The sequence below is a fragment of the Carcharhinus amblyrhynchos genome, chromosome 17 (assembly GCF_965287045.1).
Source record: "Carcharhinus amblyrhynchos chromosome 17, sCarAmb.v2.hapA, whole genome shotgun sequence".
In the NCBI taxonomy this organism is placed as follows: domain Eukaryota; kingdom Metazoa; phylum Chordata; class Chondrichthyes; order Carcharhiniformes; family Carcharhinidae; genus Carcharhinus; species Carcharhinus amblyrhynchos.
Window position 1 is genome coordinate 41,100,460 of NC_137340.1, and position 17,330 is coordinate 41,117,789.

Consider the following 17,330-nt stretch of genomic DNA (forward strand, 5'->3'; position numbering starts at 1 on the left):
AGACTTGTCAGTGCCAGGCGGACAGTTTTTAACTGGGACACCCGAGGTCCTGAAAGGTAACCGTGAGCCTGTGCTATTTATGCCGAAAACTGATGCTTCTGAGCGAGAACAGTCAAGAGTACCAACTGCAGTAAGATTTACATTGACGATAGTAGCGATAAGTCGCAGTGACACAATCTGTAACTGACTTTAAGAGTCGTTTATATTGTAGTAACACATTACTCCTGGTTACATTGTGTCAGTGACAGCACAAGTGACTGTTCTAGTAAGCAGTAACAATCTCGTTTCCCTCCACAGTGATTTCTTGTCCAACTCCTGCTGAAGATTTGCTGCAGAGGGAGTGTTCTCCTTCCATTGATTTACTGAGCTGCTGGGCAGACCATGGCTGAGACGCCTTTGATGCTGAGTGTGGGGCTGGTCGGTAAGGGTCGGCAGACGTGGAGCGAGCCTGCCTTGGATAATAGGTTCCTCTGACTCTTGCTCTATACTAACGCTGTGCTGAATGCTGCCCGCTTGTCCGGTCTTTTAGGTCCATACAAGGTTTGCATTTTGCAATTTCGGCACCCCTCTCTCGCTCCCGGAATGTGTACAAAAGCGATCCTGCAAAGCAGATGAAATCCAGTGGATTTTATTATTCTGATACAACCAATATTTGCATATATGCTCAGGCAGTACGCGTTTTGTTTCCTATATCGAAGTGGTTGATCCATTTTTGCAAACATATATATTGGAAATGGGATTTCCGTGTTTCCTATTCGGTCACATGATGCTGGTATGCCAGGTCGAAAGGCCTGGTGCTCACAAAGCTTTATAGAACAAACTGTCTCGCAGAAAAAAGAGACATTGTCATAGGCAGCCTCGCCTTGTGTTGGGTAGTAAAACCTGCTGCTCAATGTGGAGGAGGACTCCTTCATTCTTTTCCATTCATTAATGATGCCTCGCCCTCACCACCCCAGGAACTGTACAGCTCTGAATGATTCCGTCCAACCGCTCTTTAAAAGGGGCATTTATACCCACAGCATTTTAAATTCCATATTCCTCTTCCCGCATCGTAATCAAATTTGATCACCAAAAAAGTTGAAAAAGAATTGCACTTAAAAAAAAGTTTGCCATAGGATTGCAATTATTGTAACTCAGGGCTAATGCAGTATTTGGCCAAATACAAGTTTATGTTTGTGCGTGCTTGACTTTGTGGACATTTTATAATCATGTCTATTAGACATGTTAAATAATGAGAAGTTACAGATACTGATAATATAAGCGGCTTTTTTTTAAAGTTTAATGTTTATTAGTATCACAAGTAGACTTACATTAACACTGCAATAAAGTTACTGTGAAAATCTCCTAGTCGCCACACTCTGGCACCTGTTTGGATACACTGAAGGAGAATTCAGCATGGCCAATTCATCTAACCTGCATGTCTTTCAGACCATGGGAGGAAACCTCCACAGACAATGTGCAAACTTCACACGGATGGTGACCAAGCCAGGAATCAAACCCGGACCCAGCAATGCTAACCACTATGCCGCCCCATTGAACTGATAGCCATTAAACTGAGTGGCACCTCAGCACAGTTCTGCATGCTAATTGCTATATTCAGGAATTCTTCTGCCGATGCCCCTCATACTATTGATACATTCGTTTAATTCTTAGCAACACACTTGATTTCTGAATGCATCAGTGGGGAAGGGGAAGCTGCTGCTTTAAAGGCGAATTTCCCAAAAGGGCTCTTGTTAAGTACATCTTTATAACTTCAAAGCTCTCCTCCACCCACTCAAGATGAATGTGCTTCTCTCTTAGAAAAAGACACAAATGGCGATGCGTTGTGGGTGTGGTGCTATCCAACCATCACAGCAGAACTCCGAGTACTACTTTTAAGGAAATGCTGCCTTTCTGGTGAAAATGATGTCCTTCACACCTTTGTCTTTGGCCAGTTCAGAAGAACCTGGTATTATATCATAACTACACAAGTCCAGGACACCACCGCATTGTCAAAGGTAGGTAATAGTTTATAGATGTGTCTTCATCTGAGGAGAAATTTTCTTCCCCACTTTCAATGTCAGCCTCTGGGGCCAAATACAAACCAACCTGTTCCAGGGGCACTGTCGTTTTGTCACTCAGGGACCCACTGACTACACAAAAGGGAGAGCTTTCTTTTGCAGAGTCAGAGGGAATTTTAGATTCTGCCAAACTGCACCATACTAGTGCATCGCCCAGAAGCTGGGTGACAAATGGAGACCACAGACTGTCTACCCAACAATGTGGGGAAAACAGAGGTCTATTTAGTGCATAGAGTGTAATAAATTGTACACCTGTTTAAACTTTGATATATGTGGTACACAGGGGGAATCTTTCCCCTCGGTGCCAGTGTAGTTTTGATTTGGGGATTGGAAGTGTAGAAAAAAACAAAATTCCTTATTCAATTAATAGCAGTGGTGTGGTGGCTCAGTGGCTAGCACTGCTGCCTCACAGTGCCAACCTTGGGTGACTGTGTGGAGTTTGCATGTCCTTGCCTTGTCAGTTAACATTTAACTTTAACTTTCAGTGGGTCAGTGTAAAGTTGATGGGCTATATGGCCTCCTTTTTCACTCTATTCCATGATTCTATGACTGAGAAAGAGACCATTTTCAGCAAAGTTGAGAAATGATCACTCATTACTCTTTTAATTTGCCAAAGGTAACTTCGGAGGGGAGATGGTGAATTGTGTGCACTTCCACATAAGCAGCAACTTTTCATTTTTTTATTAGTACATTTTTGAAAGAAAACAAGGAGATACTCCTCAGAACACCAACAATTATATTCTTACCAAGCTGCTTCTGAAGGCTGCTCTGTGTTAGAGAAGGACAGAGTCACAACAATGGTGTTTGGTATCCTTCTTATTTGGCAAAATAACTTTTAAAAAACTGTACAGTCAGTCATGTTTTATGATCCTTGATTATTAGTGTATGTTTGCTGTTCAAAGAAACAAAGTTAAAGAATTTACTGTACTAGAACCCTTTCAAAAAGCATGAAAATGGTCAAACTGAAAGCACGTAGAAGACAGTAAGAAGTCTCAGTCATCTGATGAAGGAGCAGTGCTCCAAAGACTCGTAATTCCATATAAACCTGTTGGACTTTAACCCGGTGTTGTGAGACTTCTTACTGTGCCCATCCCAGTCAATGCCGGCATCTCCACACCGTGGCACATGGAGGAGGTTCACAAGGTAAGTAGTGTCAACTCAATTTTGACTGAGTTGGAGTTGACAAAGCATGGAGCTCAGGAGCCAAAGTGCAGAACTTTGAAGAAGTCATAGACGGCTCAGTGGCACAGTGGTTAGCACTGCTGCCTCACAGCGCCACAGACCTGGGTTCAATTCTCGGCTTAGGTTACTATCTGTGTGGAGTTTGCACATTCTCCCCGTGTCTGCGTGGGTTTCTTCCGGAGCTCTGGTTTCCTCCCATGGTCTGAAAGACGTGCTGATTAGGTGCATTGACCTGAACAGGTGCCAAAACCTGGCCACTGGGGGAATTTCGCAGTAACTTCTTTGCAGTGTTAATGTAAGTCTTACTTGTGACTAATAAATAAACTTTAAAAAAGGTGGCAAACACATGAATAAGGCTTTCAGTGATAGACAGGATGAGTAACATGAAGGCTGGTAAAGTTGCAAACATAAACTTAGGCAGTCTTCCTGATTGATAACATATGGAGTTTCAATGTATATGGTAGGTCCAAGTGACATTGATATGTGGAGCTCAGTTTTCCATTCATTCATACACAAATGATGGTGATATATGAAAAAAAACTGGTTGGTTAATATTTTTATTTGAACAGAACAACTTAATTCTGCGAGGCCTTGAAATGAAGAGTTGGATAATGGAAATATTTTAATATGTCTGTTCAGAGCAGAGTCAGGAAACTCCTGTGAATTCTTGAATGGCCTGTGCTGTAAATAGTATATGATATGGCAGTAAATATGGAGAACTTTATTATGTCTTTGCCATATTATTTTGCACTCCAAAACACTTATTTCATATTTTGCGTAGAACTTAAAAGTTGAAATAAAAGTGTAAGTGTAACAATGATGCATGTGAAATTTATCCTCTTCTTCATTCTTACCACAGGTGACCCATTTTTCTTTAGTTCTAACTGCCAGAGATTTCAACCCAGAGAAATATGCATCTTTTGGGAGAGTGTTATGTAGGTGAGTTACAAGCTTTTACATAATGTTGCACCTTATATCACTGTCATTATGGATCTCTCTGAGGATTGCATATGCATCAATATCCTACTTTGCTGGGTACAGTTCATATACTGAGTGGCTTATGGCTAAAAATAATCACAAATTATAATTTTATATGCATAGACAGAAAGAATTTATATTTAATCAGCTTCCTTAAGTGACTTAATTGATTAGATCTCTTGCATTCTGAGAAGAGAATTTTCATTTATGTAGCACCTTTCATGGCCTCAGGATACCCCAAAAGGTGTTATAGCTAATGCGCTATTTTCTTAAGTGTCTCACTGTTGTAATATAAGAAACATTGCAGTCAACTTGCACAGTCTTAGTAATAACAAAAAGATAATTTTTTTTGATGTTAGCTAAGGGATAGGGTATTTCCAGGACAATTTCTGAGGACACAGCATGTTTTAGTACCAAGCAGGTAGAGCTGTTCATGTGCATTGAGACACATGAATTCATGAACTTACTGTGAAGGCACACCTAGATAGCAGTGATCATAATATGATTGAAATTCACGTTAAGTTTGAGGGAGAGAGGAGTGGATCAAAGACTAGTGTCTCAAACTTAAATAAGGGCAATTATGAGGATATGAAGACAGAACTGGCTAAAGTGAACTGGGAAATTACATTAAAGGACAGTGGAGATGGAGTGGCAGATATTTAAGATGATACTTCAGAATACTCAGAAAAGATACATTTCTGTGAGAAAGAAACACTCTGAGAGAAGGGCACATCATCCATGACTAACTATAAAAGATAAAAATAGTATCAAATTGAAAGAAGGGTATAATTCTGCAAGTATGAGTGGCAGATCAGACTGTTGGACAAAATATAGAGAACAGCAAAGAATGACTAAGAGATGAATAAGGAGAGTAAAATTAGAGTTTGAGGAAAAGCTAGCTAGAATCATAAAAACACACTAAAAATTTCTGCAGACATTTAAAAAGGAAAAGAGTCAAATGAGCTCTGATCCTCAAGAATTTAACAGATATTTTGTGTTTCTCTTCACTGTAGAGGATATAAATAACATCCCTGAAATAATTGTGATTCAGGAGGTGATAGGGAGGGAGGAACGTAAAACAATTCAGAATCAGCTGTGCCGAAGTTGGACCTTCTGAGGAGCATTATGGGAAGGATTGCCCTTATGGAGTGCCTCTCCCCGTCCCCTCTAGGAAGCCTTCCATCTGTCTCAGTCCCAATCTCCAGCCTCCCCTTTGGCTCTCTCCATGTGGGCATCTCCCCATCTCGATTGCCCACTGGAGTTTCCTGCTCTCTCCTAATTCCCGACCACTCCCACCAATTACCAGGTACTATCCCCAAGAGTGATTTCCTGCTGCTAGTGTACCCCTCTACTTTGCAGCCAAGTTCTGTGTTTCCCAAGCTGCCTGACAGGAGGCAGAGCTGGCTGCAAGATTCAAATGAAACGAATCATCAGACTTCCTGGCCTCACTGAATTCTTCAGTTGTTTTCAACATTCATACTCTTCCTGCATCCCACTGTGACTATACTGTGTCTTTAAGAAATGTATTTGAGTCATGTTTCTGTGCAGGATTTTTTTTAGCAGTCTGTTCTAACCGCGGCCACTTGGTATGTAACCGGCAACCTCTGTTGTTACTGCAGCAGCATAATTGGTCCTGAGTGCTAGAATGTGTGTTTTAAGTCTGGCCTGATGCTGTTTTGTTATTTTAGTGTGTTCCTTTTGGATCTTGCAGAGTATGACTTGAATAGGTTGATTGACAGAAAAATCAGGTGACTGGCTAGAACTAGGCTTAAAAAAAACCAAGATCTTTGCTGTTGGGAAGAGAGGTTGCTTTCTCTGTGTCACTTTTTCTCTTGGATGTTAAGACAGGGATCTGCTAGGAAGTAAAACTGTTTCTCTGGGGTTCTGCTGTTTGTGGTAGATTTTTCTCTAGAGGCTGCTGTATGGGAGTCAGAAGACAGGTGTCTTTCTGTATCTGTCCAGAGGGATTAAAGGTTGGAAACGTAGTACCCATAAGAGCATATCGGTTTTGTGCCAATTCTGAAGAGGGATTTATGTCTATGAGGATAGTTCACATGTTGCAACTATAGAGATAGATAGCTGTTAAGAATTATACCTTGTCATGTTTAAATGTTTCCAATTGGTAGAAGTTATGCTCACTCTTTTTGTTATATGCTAACTATGTAATTAAAGTTTGTTTTAATAAAGGCTTCCTAGTGGATCAATTAATTCATACAGGATCAAAAAAAAAGTTGAGGTTTAAGCTAACTTCATAACGTACCTTGGAGTTTCTGATCTGGTCTCCCACACCATAAATATCAGGACTAGCATTTCATTGTCTCCCTGGGAAGCCTGTTACAATGGAAACAGATAGTACTGAAACATTCAAGTTCAAATGAGATGGGTTTCTTTAAGAAAATAATATTTTAAGATACAGTATATGATTATTTTGAGACGTGAAATATGGTGGACATAACATGCTTAGGAAGAACTGATGATTTTTGACCGACTGTTCCCAACACTTTCCACCACAGGAGTTTTTCCTAAGCTCAAGCCTGCATCTATCATGGACTAATTGATAGATATTGGCTGCCATGCTTAGGCTACAACAACACATTTTTGGGCTGCTCTGCAATGACTGATTCTATGATGCCATTTATTAAGGCTTTGCCAGTCAGTTATTCTGTTTACTATACATTGTATTATGGAGTCACATGATATTATATTTCTGAAATATGTAGTTAATATCTGGTTGGTTGCATAGATAAGACGTGATTGGTACAAATTAGACTTGAAATGCATTTGCCTGGTGGGTTTTTGTTTTTATTCATTCATGCGATATTGGACATCAACAGCAAGGCCAGCATTCATTGCCCATCCCCAATTGCCTTTGAGAAGGTGGTGATAAACCATCTTCATGAACAGCTGAAGTGATGTAGGCATACCAACAGTTAGTTCCAGGATTTTGACCCAGTGGCAATTGATAAACAGGAAACATGAGTCAGGAATTTGAATCTGAAAATTTACTAGCTCCTACAATTTAGAAAGATTAACCTTTGCTTCCCTGGTTCTCACTTTGGAGTGAGGATGGGGGGTACTTTCCATGCCAGAGCAATTAGTATCTTTCTGTACCATTCTAGTCATTAAAAACACACTTCTTCACGTTAAAAAAAAGTTAATAAATTTAGTTATTAAATCTCTTGATTTCTAATTTTTCCAAAGGATATACATGAAATATGGTAGCCCAGCCAGGATGATGGAAGGTTATATTTCTGTTCTTACCAATGGCATCTGTCAGAGTGAAGAGAATGGTTCATTTCTTATGAAGGATTACGACTCAAGAAAAGCATATCTTGCTGGATCCATTAAAGGTAAGCACAAAAAATGTTATGCTTTGTATTATGAAGTAAGCATAGGATTCAGCATTAAGTACTGAGTGCAGTTGAGGTCCAGTCCAGTGATGTTGTTCTCTTGTTTGCTCTTTCTCTTGAGTTATGACATGGAGCATGGTATGTTGTTCGGAAGAACTGCAGGAAGCGAGGGCAAGATAACGTCCTTAAATAGGACAGTTGGTTAAGTAAGAGTTTGTTGCATTTACAGATTTACTCTTGTGCAATAAACAGTGTTATGTGTATGAGAATGCCTTTATTTCAGAGCAAATATGGTCACCTCCACATATTAATGTTTAATCTGTTTGGACCCTGCAACTTGTGTTAGATTCAGTACTGTGTCACTTTCTACCAACCAGAACTTTAGAACCATTGATATATTAAGCTATTGTTTGATACAAATATGGTAATGTATAAATAACTACAATAATAGGAATATCTACTTCAATCTTATTTATACTTCTAACTCATATCTGGAATTGTTTATTTTTGAGCTGGTTTTATTTTAGCTTAACCATTTTACATATGATGATCCATTATCCATAATTAGGTAACATAGCCACCCGCTATCCTTTAATATCTCACTCACTCACATTCACCTAGGGGTACAGTGCTATAATGGTTATGTTACCAAACTAATTCGAGATGTGAGTTCAAAGATTGATATGGTAGCTATGGAGTTCAAATTTTGTTACTTCAGTACATTTGGACATGTACAGATATTTCAGCGAGGAAAAATGGATAGCAGTCAGGACTTGAGCCCATAATTGATGTTTCATTCACTCAGGGATGTGGGCATCACTGATTGTTGATGAGGTGCCAATCAAGTGAGCTGCTTTGGCCTGGGTGGTGCCAAGTTACTTGAGTGTCGTTGGAGCTGCACACTCAAACAGGCAAAGGTTGAGGTGGCATGTAGCATAGTGATTAGCATTGCTGATTCAACAATCACCAGGCAAGACTGTTCCCTCCCTGCTGACGAACACTTCAGCGGTCACGGGCGTTCGGTCTCTGATCTTTGGGTAAGCGTTCTCCAAGACAGGGGTTAGGGGAGGAGGGACGAGTGTTGGGGGTGCAGGAACATTTACGTGGCAATCAGGAGAGGCTTCCTTGTCCATGTTTGCCCTGGTGAGACATGAAACTTGGGGTCGGATTCAATGTTGAGGACTTCAGGGCAACTTCCTCCTAATTGTAAACCATTGTGCTACCACCTCTGCTGAGTCTGTCCTGCCGGTGGGACACGACATACCCAGGAATGGTGATGGTGGTATCTGGGGCATTATATATAAGGTATGATTCCATGTGCATGACTATGTCAGGCTGTTGCTTGACTAGTCTGTGAGACAGCTCTCCCAGTTTCAGCACAAACCCCTAGATGTTAGTAAGGAGGATTTTGCAAGATCAATAGGTCTGGGTTTGCCATTGTCATCTCTGGTGCCTAGTTCAATACCAGGTGGCCCACCTGGTTTCATTCCTTTTAGTGGTTTGATGAAGCTGAGTGCCTTGCTAGGCCATTTCAGAGAGCACTTAAAAGCCAACCACATTGCTGTGGCTTTGGAGTCACATGTAGGCCAGAACTGGTAAGGACAGCAGATTTCCTTCCCTATAGGGCATTTGTGAACAAATGCGTTTCTACAACTATTGTCAACAGTTTTATGGTCATCATTAGACTTTTAATTCCAAACTTTTTTTATTGAATTCAAATCCAACCACCAATGGTGGGATTGAAACCCAGGCCCCCTGAGCATTCCTCTCAGTCTCTGGATTATTAGTGACAGTATCACAATGCACTGCATCATTCTGTCATGCCCAGAAATGCTGAAGCCTCAACTCTAGTCTCAGCTGAAAGGAGGTATCTCAAACCTGGGATCGTGGTGGTGCCAATTGATTTCTTCGAAGTGAGCCGAGATTCTTTGACTTTTCATTATGGTCTTATTTTTCACTATTCAATGTTCAGTATTAAACAGGTTTTCTTCTGGTAATGTTGCAAAACGCGTGGAGACGTTTTTGTGTTCAATGGAATGCATTTTGTTTTTGCAGATGTAGTAAATCAATTTGGAATGGAAACCATTATCCTGTACACTGCACTAATGCTAAAGAAGAGGATTGTGGTCTACCATCCTCGCATCGAAGCATTGCAGGAGTTTACCAGGTAAAAACAACACACGGGGTCACATGATGTGAGCACAGGAATGTCTGTGTCTCTGGGAGCTCTGGTACTACTCTTTTAACCCTTTCATTTATCCTGATGCACAGCCCATTAGTACCTGATCCTGGAGTGAAAACTCTGCACTGTATCCCTGGAAGATTTCTGGTTAAATTTTGGGACAAAATGCCGAGTAAAAGTGAAGAAAATTCTCGATGGAAAGAAGCAGTCCAGTGGAGCTGACCTCACAATGTGGCAATTTGGTCAGTGAACGGGCTGTTGACCTGGTGATATCAAAAGAGTCGCCAATGATGACTGCAAATACTATTGAGATCATAGATGATAAACTCAGCATTTTGGCACAGAATGCAAGTTATGTGGTGCTATCTCTAGTATCCTGTAAGCAAGGATGTACACCGTTATGCCATTTATTCATGGTTCTACCTTGTTATCTTGTTTTCTCCCAGTGTCTGAAACATCTTTTCATTGTTTCTGTCTTTAGAGGTGCCATTTGTATTGAGTAATCTGAATCAACGGTGTGGGTGCTCACCTATCTCTTTCTGTACATATGAGAAATGATTGGAAATTCCCGCTGAAGTAAACAACGAGATTTATTCCCGTTTTTATGTGAATTCGATACTTAGAATTTTTTTGAGAGAATTCCCCCGCCATGGTGGCAGAGAAGTGTGACAGATATTCATTTTTATAGAATCATAGGATCCCTACAGTGCAGAAGAGTCCATTCAACCCATTGGCTCTGCACTAACCCTGCGAAAGAGCACCCTTCCTAGGCCAAGTCCCTGCCCTAACCCCATAATCCCCCCACATGGCCTGCACATCTTGATCAGTAAGGGTTAATATAGCATGACCAATCCACCTAACCTGCACATCTTTGACTGTGGGAGGAAACTGGAGCAACAGTGGAAACCCACACCGACGTAAGGAAAACTCCACACAGTCACTCAAAGCCAGAATTGAGCCTGGATCCCTGGCGCTGTGAGGGGCTCGTACTAACCACTGTGCTCTGTAACTTTGCATTCCAGGACTTTGCCCACATTGATTTGGCATCGGCAGGACTGGTCAATACTTCATCCATATGTGCATTTAAATCAAGATGAGCTCGAGGCCTTGAAGACTTGTACTGGTAAGAAGATTGTGTGCTTTTCAAACACTACATAGAAAGTCACTTCTGTTGTGCTAATCCTGCAATTTCTAATTCCACTTGAAACTTGATGGGAAAATGTAAACTTTGTCTAATTCTGGGATGTGTAAAGTGCTTATGAATTTCCAGCTATCCATTCATCTGGCAGCAAACTCTGACATATTTTCCCCACTAATAAGGGGCAAATATCCATAGCTTTTAGTAATGGTTGTTTTCACTTCACATGCAGGTTATGTAGCTGGTTTCATAGAGTTAAAAGTGGTCGACCGCTCCGACATCTATGATGTATTTGTGAACCTGGTAGAAAGTGAGATCGTTATTGCGCCACATGCTAAAGGTACCACTAGTGTTTGTTTGCTTGCTTCACTGTCATTCTTGTTTCACTGAAGTCCCATTGATCTATCACCCCTGTACTGCTTCATCTACATTGGCTCTCAGTTAGGCATTGCCTTGATTTTAAAGCTGTCATTCTTGTTTGCAAGTCCCATCATGTCCCTATCTCTCTAACTTTCTCCAACCCTGAACCTCTTCACAATTTCTATGCTTCTCCAATCTGGTCTTTTGCTCATTTTTCATCATGCAGCCATGTCCTCATCCTTAGGCCCAGAGCTGTTGGAATTTCCCCCTTGAGTCTCTCCATCTGTCTAACTTGGGGTGGAAGGTGGCACAGTAGTTAGCACTGCTGCTTCACAGCACCATGGACCTGGGTTCAATTTTGGCCTTGGGTGACTGTGTGGAGTTTGCACGTTGTCCCCATGTCTGCATGAGTTTCCTCATGGTGCTCCAATTTCTTCCCACAGTCCAAAGATGGATTGGCCATTTTAAATTTCTCTTACTGTCCAAATATGTATAGCTTAGGTGGATTAGCCGTGGTAAATGCATGGTATTATGGGGATAAGGCATGAGGGGGGTTGGGTTTAGGTAAGATGCTCTTCTGGAGAGTTGCTGCAGACTTGATGGGAGGAATGACCTCTTTTTGCACTATATGGTTTCTATGATCTTTTCCCCTCCTTTTAAGATGTCTTTTTGGCCAGGCTTTTGGTCTCCTGTCCTCAAAAAATCCTATTTTGTTTAGTATCACCTTGTGAAGTGCTTGGAAACGTTTATTATTTACAAAAGATTCTACATAAATCCAACTCTAAATTAGTGTCAGTGTTAAGATTTTACGCATCAGTAGAATTATAATACTGGATTATATGCTCCCTTTCCAGTGGGTCTGATGACAGTGGAAATAGCCAATTGTAATAAATTGTTTGACTCACTATGATGTTAACCACTGAGCGAACCAAATCCTAGAGGAAAATTTGGGTTATGGGTTATAGGCCATAGCCTTTTTTTGTATTCTGTAAACAAGAAAACATGCTGATCCTGGCAGCAAGAAGTCCTATGACAGTTTTGGGTTTTCAAAAAATTAAAGTAAAAGGTTTATTTATAAGAAGAAAAGAAAACTTGAGCCTTCTTCCACTCTGCAGTGGAAATCCAAGAAACCTTCTGAAACCAGACTTGTTTTTTTTTTTGCAAACCCAGACTTTTCTGACTTTACTACATGGTTGCTCCGAAACTGCACTTTCTCCTGACCCAGAGCTGTTTCTGAAAGAGACTTATTTCTCCTCAGGTCTCAGACAGTGACCTTCAGAGAGAGAGAGACAGAGGCACTTCTTGCTTCTTTCTGAATCATCAATCAGCCAACACCTAATCAACTCAACATTCTCTCCTTAAATATCCTATTTCCCTTTCATCCACAATTCCATTGTCTTCAGCACTTCTTTGAACTCAACCTTTTCAAAATATAAAAAATTCTCAGCATGTGAGCTGCCTGGTGTACAGACTAATTGTCGCTGTATAAAACAGAGCTGAACATTAAACAGCCCTCGCGAGAAAAAATACATTTCTTAAAGATACAGCATCAAATGCTAAAAAAGATCTCTAATGCATCTCCTAATGCAAATTTTTAAACCTGCCCTATTTATGTCTAACACCTTTTGACCATGCTATCATTATGAATGCATGCATTTAGCTTGTTGAGTCTGTTTTCATGCCTCAGCTCCCACAGGCAGGCTGTCTCTATTACCCTTATCCTAGCTTAATAAAATTACTTCCCCAAAAATATTTTAAAAACATCAATTTTCACAACACATCAGGGAGATCTGTTAACATAGAATGAAATTACTGCTGATTTTATTATTACTCTTTAATGACGTAGATGGAACTGTTTAACTCTCTCTTCCATAGAAACAATGACAATGGGTAAACTACACAAGGATATTGGACAACTCATTGTTCAGTCAGCTGGTGATGCAGAGAAATCAGATGGTCAAGTGATTAAGGTAATTACTTTCTATTATGTCTTTGTCTATAGAAGTTTGGAGAATACATTGTGTCTATTCCATTCACTCACAGTTTGTTGGTTCATTTTATTCTTTTAAGCCTTTTATACAGAATTACCTGCCCATGAGAAGGTTTTTTTCCCCCCTGTGGTTCACAGACTTTACCCTCTTTTCTGCATACATTAGAGGATGAATGGAAAAACAAAAAGTCACGAATTCCCAATCTCAAAGTTTTCATGGGTGATAAGGAGAAAAGATCTTTCAAAAGTGGGGTTGAGTACATGGTTATGACATTGGGTTAGCAATCTGAAGCTTAAATTCAATTTCAAATTTTACCAAGTCAAGTTGTTGTGTTGCAATGAATTCAATAAAGTTGGCCACAGAAAGCCATAACCATGAAGGCTATCTGATTATTGTTAAAACTCAACTGCTTTACTAACAACTTTAAATCAAGTAAACTCGCCAATTCTATCTAGTCTGTTTTACATGTGACACAAATGTCCTCCTATTATGATCCTCATAGACACCAGTAACCCTTAGAAACACACTTAAACTTCTAGTGCCTGATCATGTAGTAAGATTTAAAATTTTAAGACTTTTACTGTATAAACAAACTGAAGGCAACATTGTCGAAACATTATTCAGTAGACAACTTAGGCTCTAAACTATGGAAAAGATCCCTATTTAATTTTGAAATGACAGAAACTCCCCCTCCATGGTTATACTTTACTTTGTCCCTTAAGTAGACAGTTAATTCTTCAGGAATCTTTACAAAGCTATTCTCAGCTCTTGATTACTTGCAACCTTTTTTTCTCTTTCCCAGCAGGATGCTAATCCCAGAACTGACTTTCATGGTGAGAGACAAATTGGAGTTTCTTCTCTCTAGCCAAGCTAGGCAAATTTACAGTCTCCTTTAAATCTTCATGAACTTGATCTCTTCAGTCTAAGCATGAGATCCCACCTGCTTTTTGCATGCTGACCGACAGGGCCAGGATTTTCTCTGCTTAAGGTGCAGTACAGACTGCCTCTATCTCTCTGCTCTCTTTCTCAAATTATGGCAAACTGACCTGTCTGTCAGTTTCAGCGATATCTAACCTGAAACCTGATATTAAAATGGTGTTATGGACTCTTTCCTTCTCAAAGCCAAATTCATGCCAAAGTGATTCATATGGACCTTTTATTCAGGTAGTAATGCTACTTAGCTATTCCTATTAAACCCCAACACTGTTCTATTTTGCAATTAAATAGACAGTGTAAAGTATTATCATTTACAAAACTTGACATTCCTAATACTTCTCTGTGACTTGCATTAGCCATTGTTTACTGTGTGAATAACTTGCAGCTTTTTCCCAGTAAGACATCATGGGCCTTCCTTTAACCACCAAGCCATCCAAGCTTCTTGTTGGGTGGAATTCAGTACAGGTCATATGACTCCACAGTCGCAAAAGATGACCATCTTACAAACTTCATATTTGTAATACTGTATAGCATTCTCTCAGGGCAACTAGTGTTGGATGACAAATGGAGCTAACATACGTACCATTTTATTGCATTTGAGAATACAATTAGTTTGCAATTAGCTATGAGAAATCCAGCACAATATAAAGATAAAATAGGTAGTTACCATAGTCCCAGATGATCATAGCTCCCAAAGGGGTGAGCTGACAAGTGGTGATTTTTAACCTGAGGATCACTGGCAAGATTGAGATAGTGGGGCCTTCATGAATAACCTCACAACACACGGGAATTGAACCCACACAGTTGATATCACTCTGAATCACGAACCAGCTGTCCAACCAACTGAGCTAACTAACTCCAGTATAGATTCTTCCCAAGTTGTTTCCTACTGGAGGCAAATAGAGTCTCAAAAAAAAATCTGAAGCTTTTCATTCTCTATTAAGAGACTTGAACCATTGGAATATTCATATCGCAGTGGATTATTTAATGATTTTTCACAGTGACAAATTCTGTGTGAAGGCTTCAAATGCGTTGGGTATTAGGTTAAGATTAATTCACTCCCATTGCATTGAATCCTTTAAATTGGATTCTAATTCCAGCCCTGCAGGGGAAAAACAATGTGTGGACCCATTGCACTATTAGAACATGGATACCTTTGTTAAAAGCAATGAGTTTGTTGTAGGTTGCAGCTCCCATTACTTGCTTACAATTCCTTTCCTCCCTTCCCCTCCTTAAAGTGTTGAATCTTGTGCAAGGGTACTTTTATCTTTGTGCCTTACTCATATTGCATTCGTGCATGAACCTTAATGGTGTTGCTGGCCCTTTAAGGCATGGTTGGCATCACAGCCAATGCTAATGTTGTCTTCACCCAAGTACCCATATGTACACTCACCAGAAATGGTTGCTGATCTTGATGCCCTAAGCAGGAGCCCTTGCTGACTTTCCACTGTTCAGGGCACCTGAGGCTAATTGTAGCACATTGATCATAGTCCCAGTTAAAATCAGCTTCTTCAGTACTGATTGGGGATTAACTTCCAGACCTTCCTGGTTTGTACATCTTGTGCAATCTATTTCCATCGGGGAACAAAGGGTAAAGATTTGAACTAAAAGGTTAAATAATAAATTCTGGTTTTGTTGCTCTTGGTGCTGACCTCCAGTTTGCTCATCTTTAGGACATTTCACAGAAAACAAAAGAAATTTTGGCCAACTTAGCCTCGCTGGCAACGGATGAGGGAGGAAAGCCCAAAATCACTCGGGAGATTCTGAAGGAGCACCGCTTCCCACCAGCAACTGAGAATTTCTTGTATCATTTAGCAGCTGCTGAGAAAATGCTCCAGATCTGACTGTTGCTGTTTTCATTGTGCTACCTTTACTATAGTGGACCAAGGTGATTTCTTAGAAACAATCAATATCCAGCTTAATAACTACTTTTATGTAAATGAAACAAGATTTAGCATTTCAACCTACATGTTACTTCCTGTTTTCACAGTAATACAACTGGAATTGCCAGTTCACCCATCAGTAAATCAAAGTGTGCATTCACACCTGTATGTGAAAGGATCACGTGAAATTCTGAATTGGGGAACATGTATGCAAGTTCAAATATTTGGAAATCACAATCTCTCTTCCAGTCAAAGTTACACGATTTTGAATTCAGTAAAAATTAATTTGCCTGAAGTAACGTATGGAATTTAATATTCCACCCCAGGAACACCCTGGCTGGAATTTTACCGACCATGTCCGCCCCGATTCTGGGCGCGGGCGAGGCTCAGAGAACGGCATTCTCCATTGGTCTCAGGCAGAATCGTACGATCACCGGTAGGCATACCAGTAAAATTCTGCACACCCCCCCCCACCGCCACCCCGCCACCAACGCCAATTCCAAAGGAGGGCCTTCCTGACGACAAGGTCCCATTGTTGTGACCATTGAATTCAGACCAATGTTTTTGAACGATATTCTTTTTCCGACCTATATTACCTGTTGATTTATCTGCCGATTGTTTTCCAACAGCACTTTCTGAAACCACGATCTCCACTACCTAGAAGAGCAAGGGCAGCAAATGTATGAGAATGCCATCATCTCCAACTACCCTGTCAAGCCAGACAGCAGCCTGAATTGGATATGTGTCACTGTCCTCCATCACCACTGTGTCAAATTCCTGGAACTCCTTAATTGCCCTATGGGAATACCTGTAACACTTGGACCTCAGCATTTTGAGGGTGGCTCATTACCATCCTGTCTCGAACATAACCAGGATAATTAAGTTGGTTTCGAAGAAGAATCATAGTGGACTCGAAACAGTAACTTCTGTTTCTCTTTCCACTGATGCTGCCAGACCTGCTGAGATTTTCCAGCATTTTCTGTTTTTATTTCAGATTTCCAGCGTCTGCAGTATTTTACTTTTATAATAAATACTGGCCTTACTGGTGATGCTTATACCCTGGGAAAGAAGTTTTTTTTAAACTTTTAAAGTTTTACGCTTATATTGAAACGTTGTATTACGAGCAGCTTTCATTCTGATGATTTTTTTTTCTAATTGGTCACTTTCTTCTGGTTGTTCACCAATCATATTCCAAAAAACCTTCCTTTTCTCTACACTGAACCCCCATGGCAAATTTTCTACCCAATCTCATGACCAGAAAATAAATTTT

General features: G+C 40.3%; 1 protein-coding gene across 2 annotated transcripts; it reads left to right on the forward strand.

Annotated features, from left to right (window-relative positions):
• dennd10 (DENN domain containing 10) lies at nt 1-17,115 on the forward strand. 2 transcript variants are annotated; one of them, XM_080205852.1, is made up of 11 exons: nt 1-130; nt 298-421; nt 1,801-1,997; nt 4,102-4,181; nt 7,422-7,570; nt 9,626-9,737; nt 10,775-10,875; nt 11,123-11,230; nt 13,126-13,220; nt 15,851-16,065; nt 16,690-17,115. In XM_080205852.1, exons 2-10 carry the CDS (start codon nt 382-384, stop codon nt 16,019-16,021), a joined length of 1,053 nt encoding a protein of 350 aa, XP_080061978.1. In that variant the 5' UTR covers nt 1-130; nt 298-381; the 3' UTR covers nt 16,022-16,065; nt 16,690-17,115. The 2 variants fall into 2 exon arrangements, with proteins under 2 accessions (XP_080061978.1, XP_080061979.1); XM_080205853.1 differs by having other exon boundaries at nt 4-56.
• Nucleotides 17,116-17,330: the final 215 nt, after the last annotated feature.

Excerpts from the sequence above, each read along its gene's own strand:
- dennd10 (XM_080205852.1), top strand. The coding sequence starts at position 382 with ATGGCTGAGACGCCTTTGATGCTGAGTGTGGGGCTGGTCG. Across the intron at positions 422-1,800 it reads GCTGAGTGTGGGGCTGGTCG|AAAAAGACACAAATGGCGAT; the intron begins GTAAGGGTCGGC and ends CTTCTCTCTTAG. Across the intron at positions 7,571-9,625 it reads TCTTGCTGGATCCATTAAAG|ATGTAGTAAATCAATTTGGA; the intron begins GTAAGCACAAAA and ends TTGTTTTTGCAG.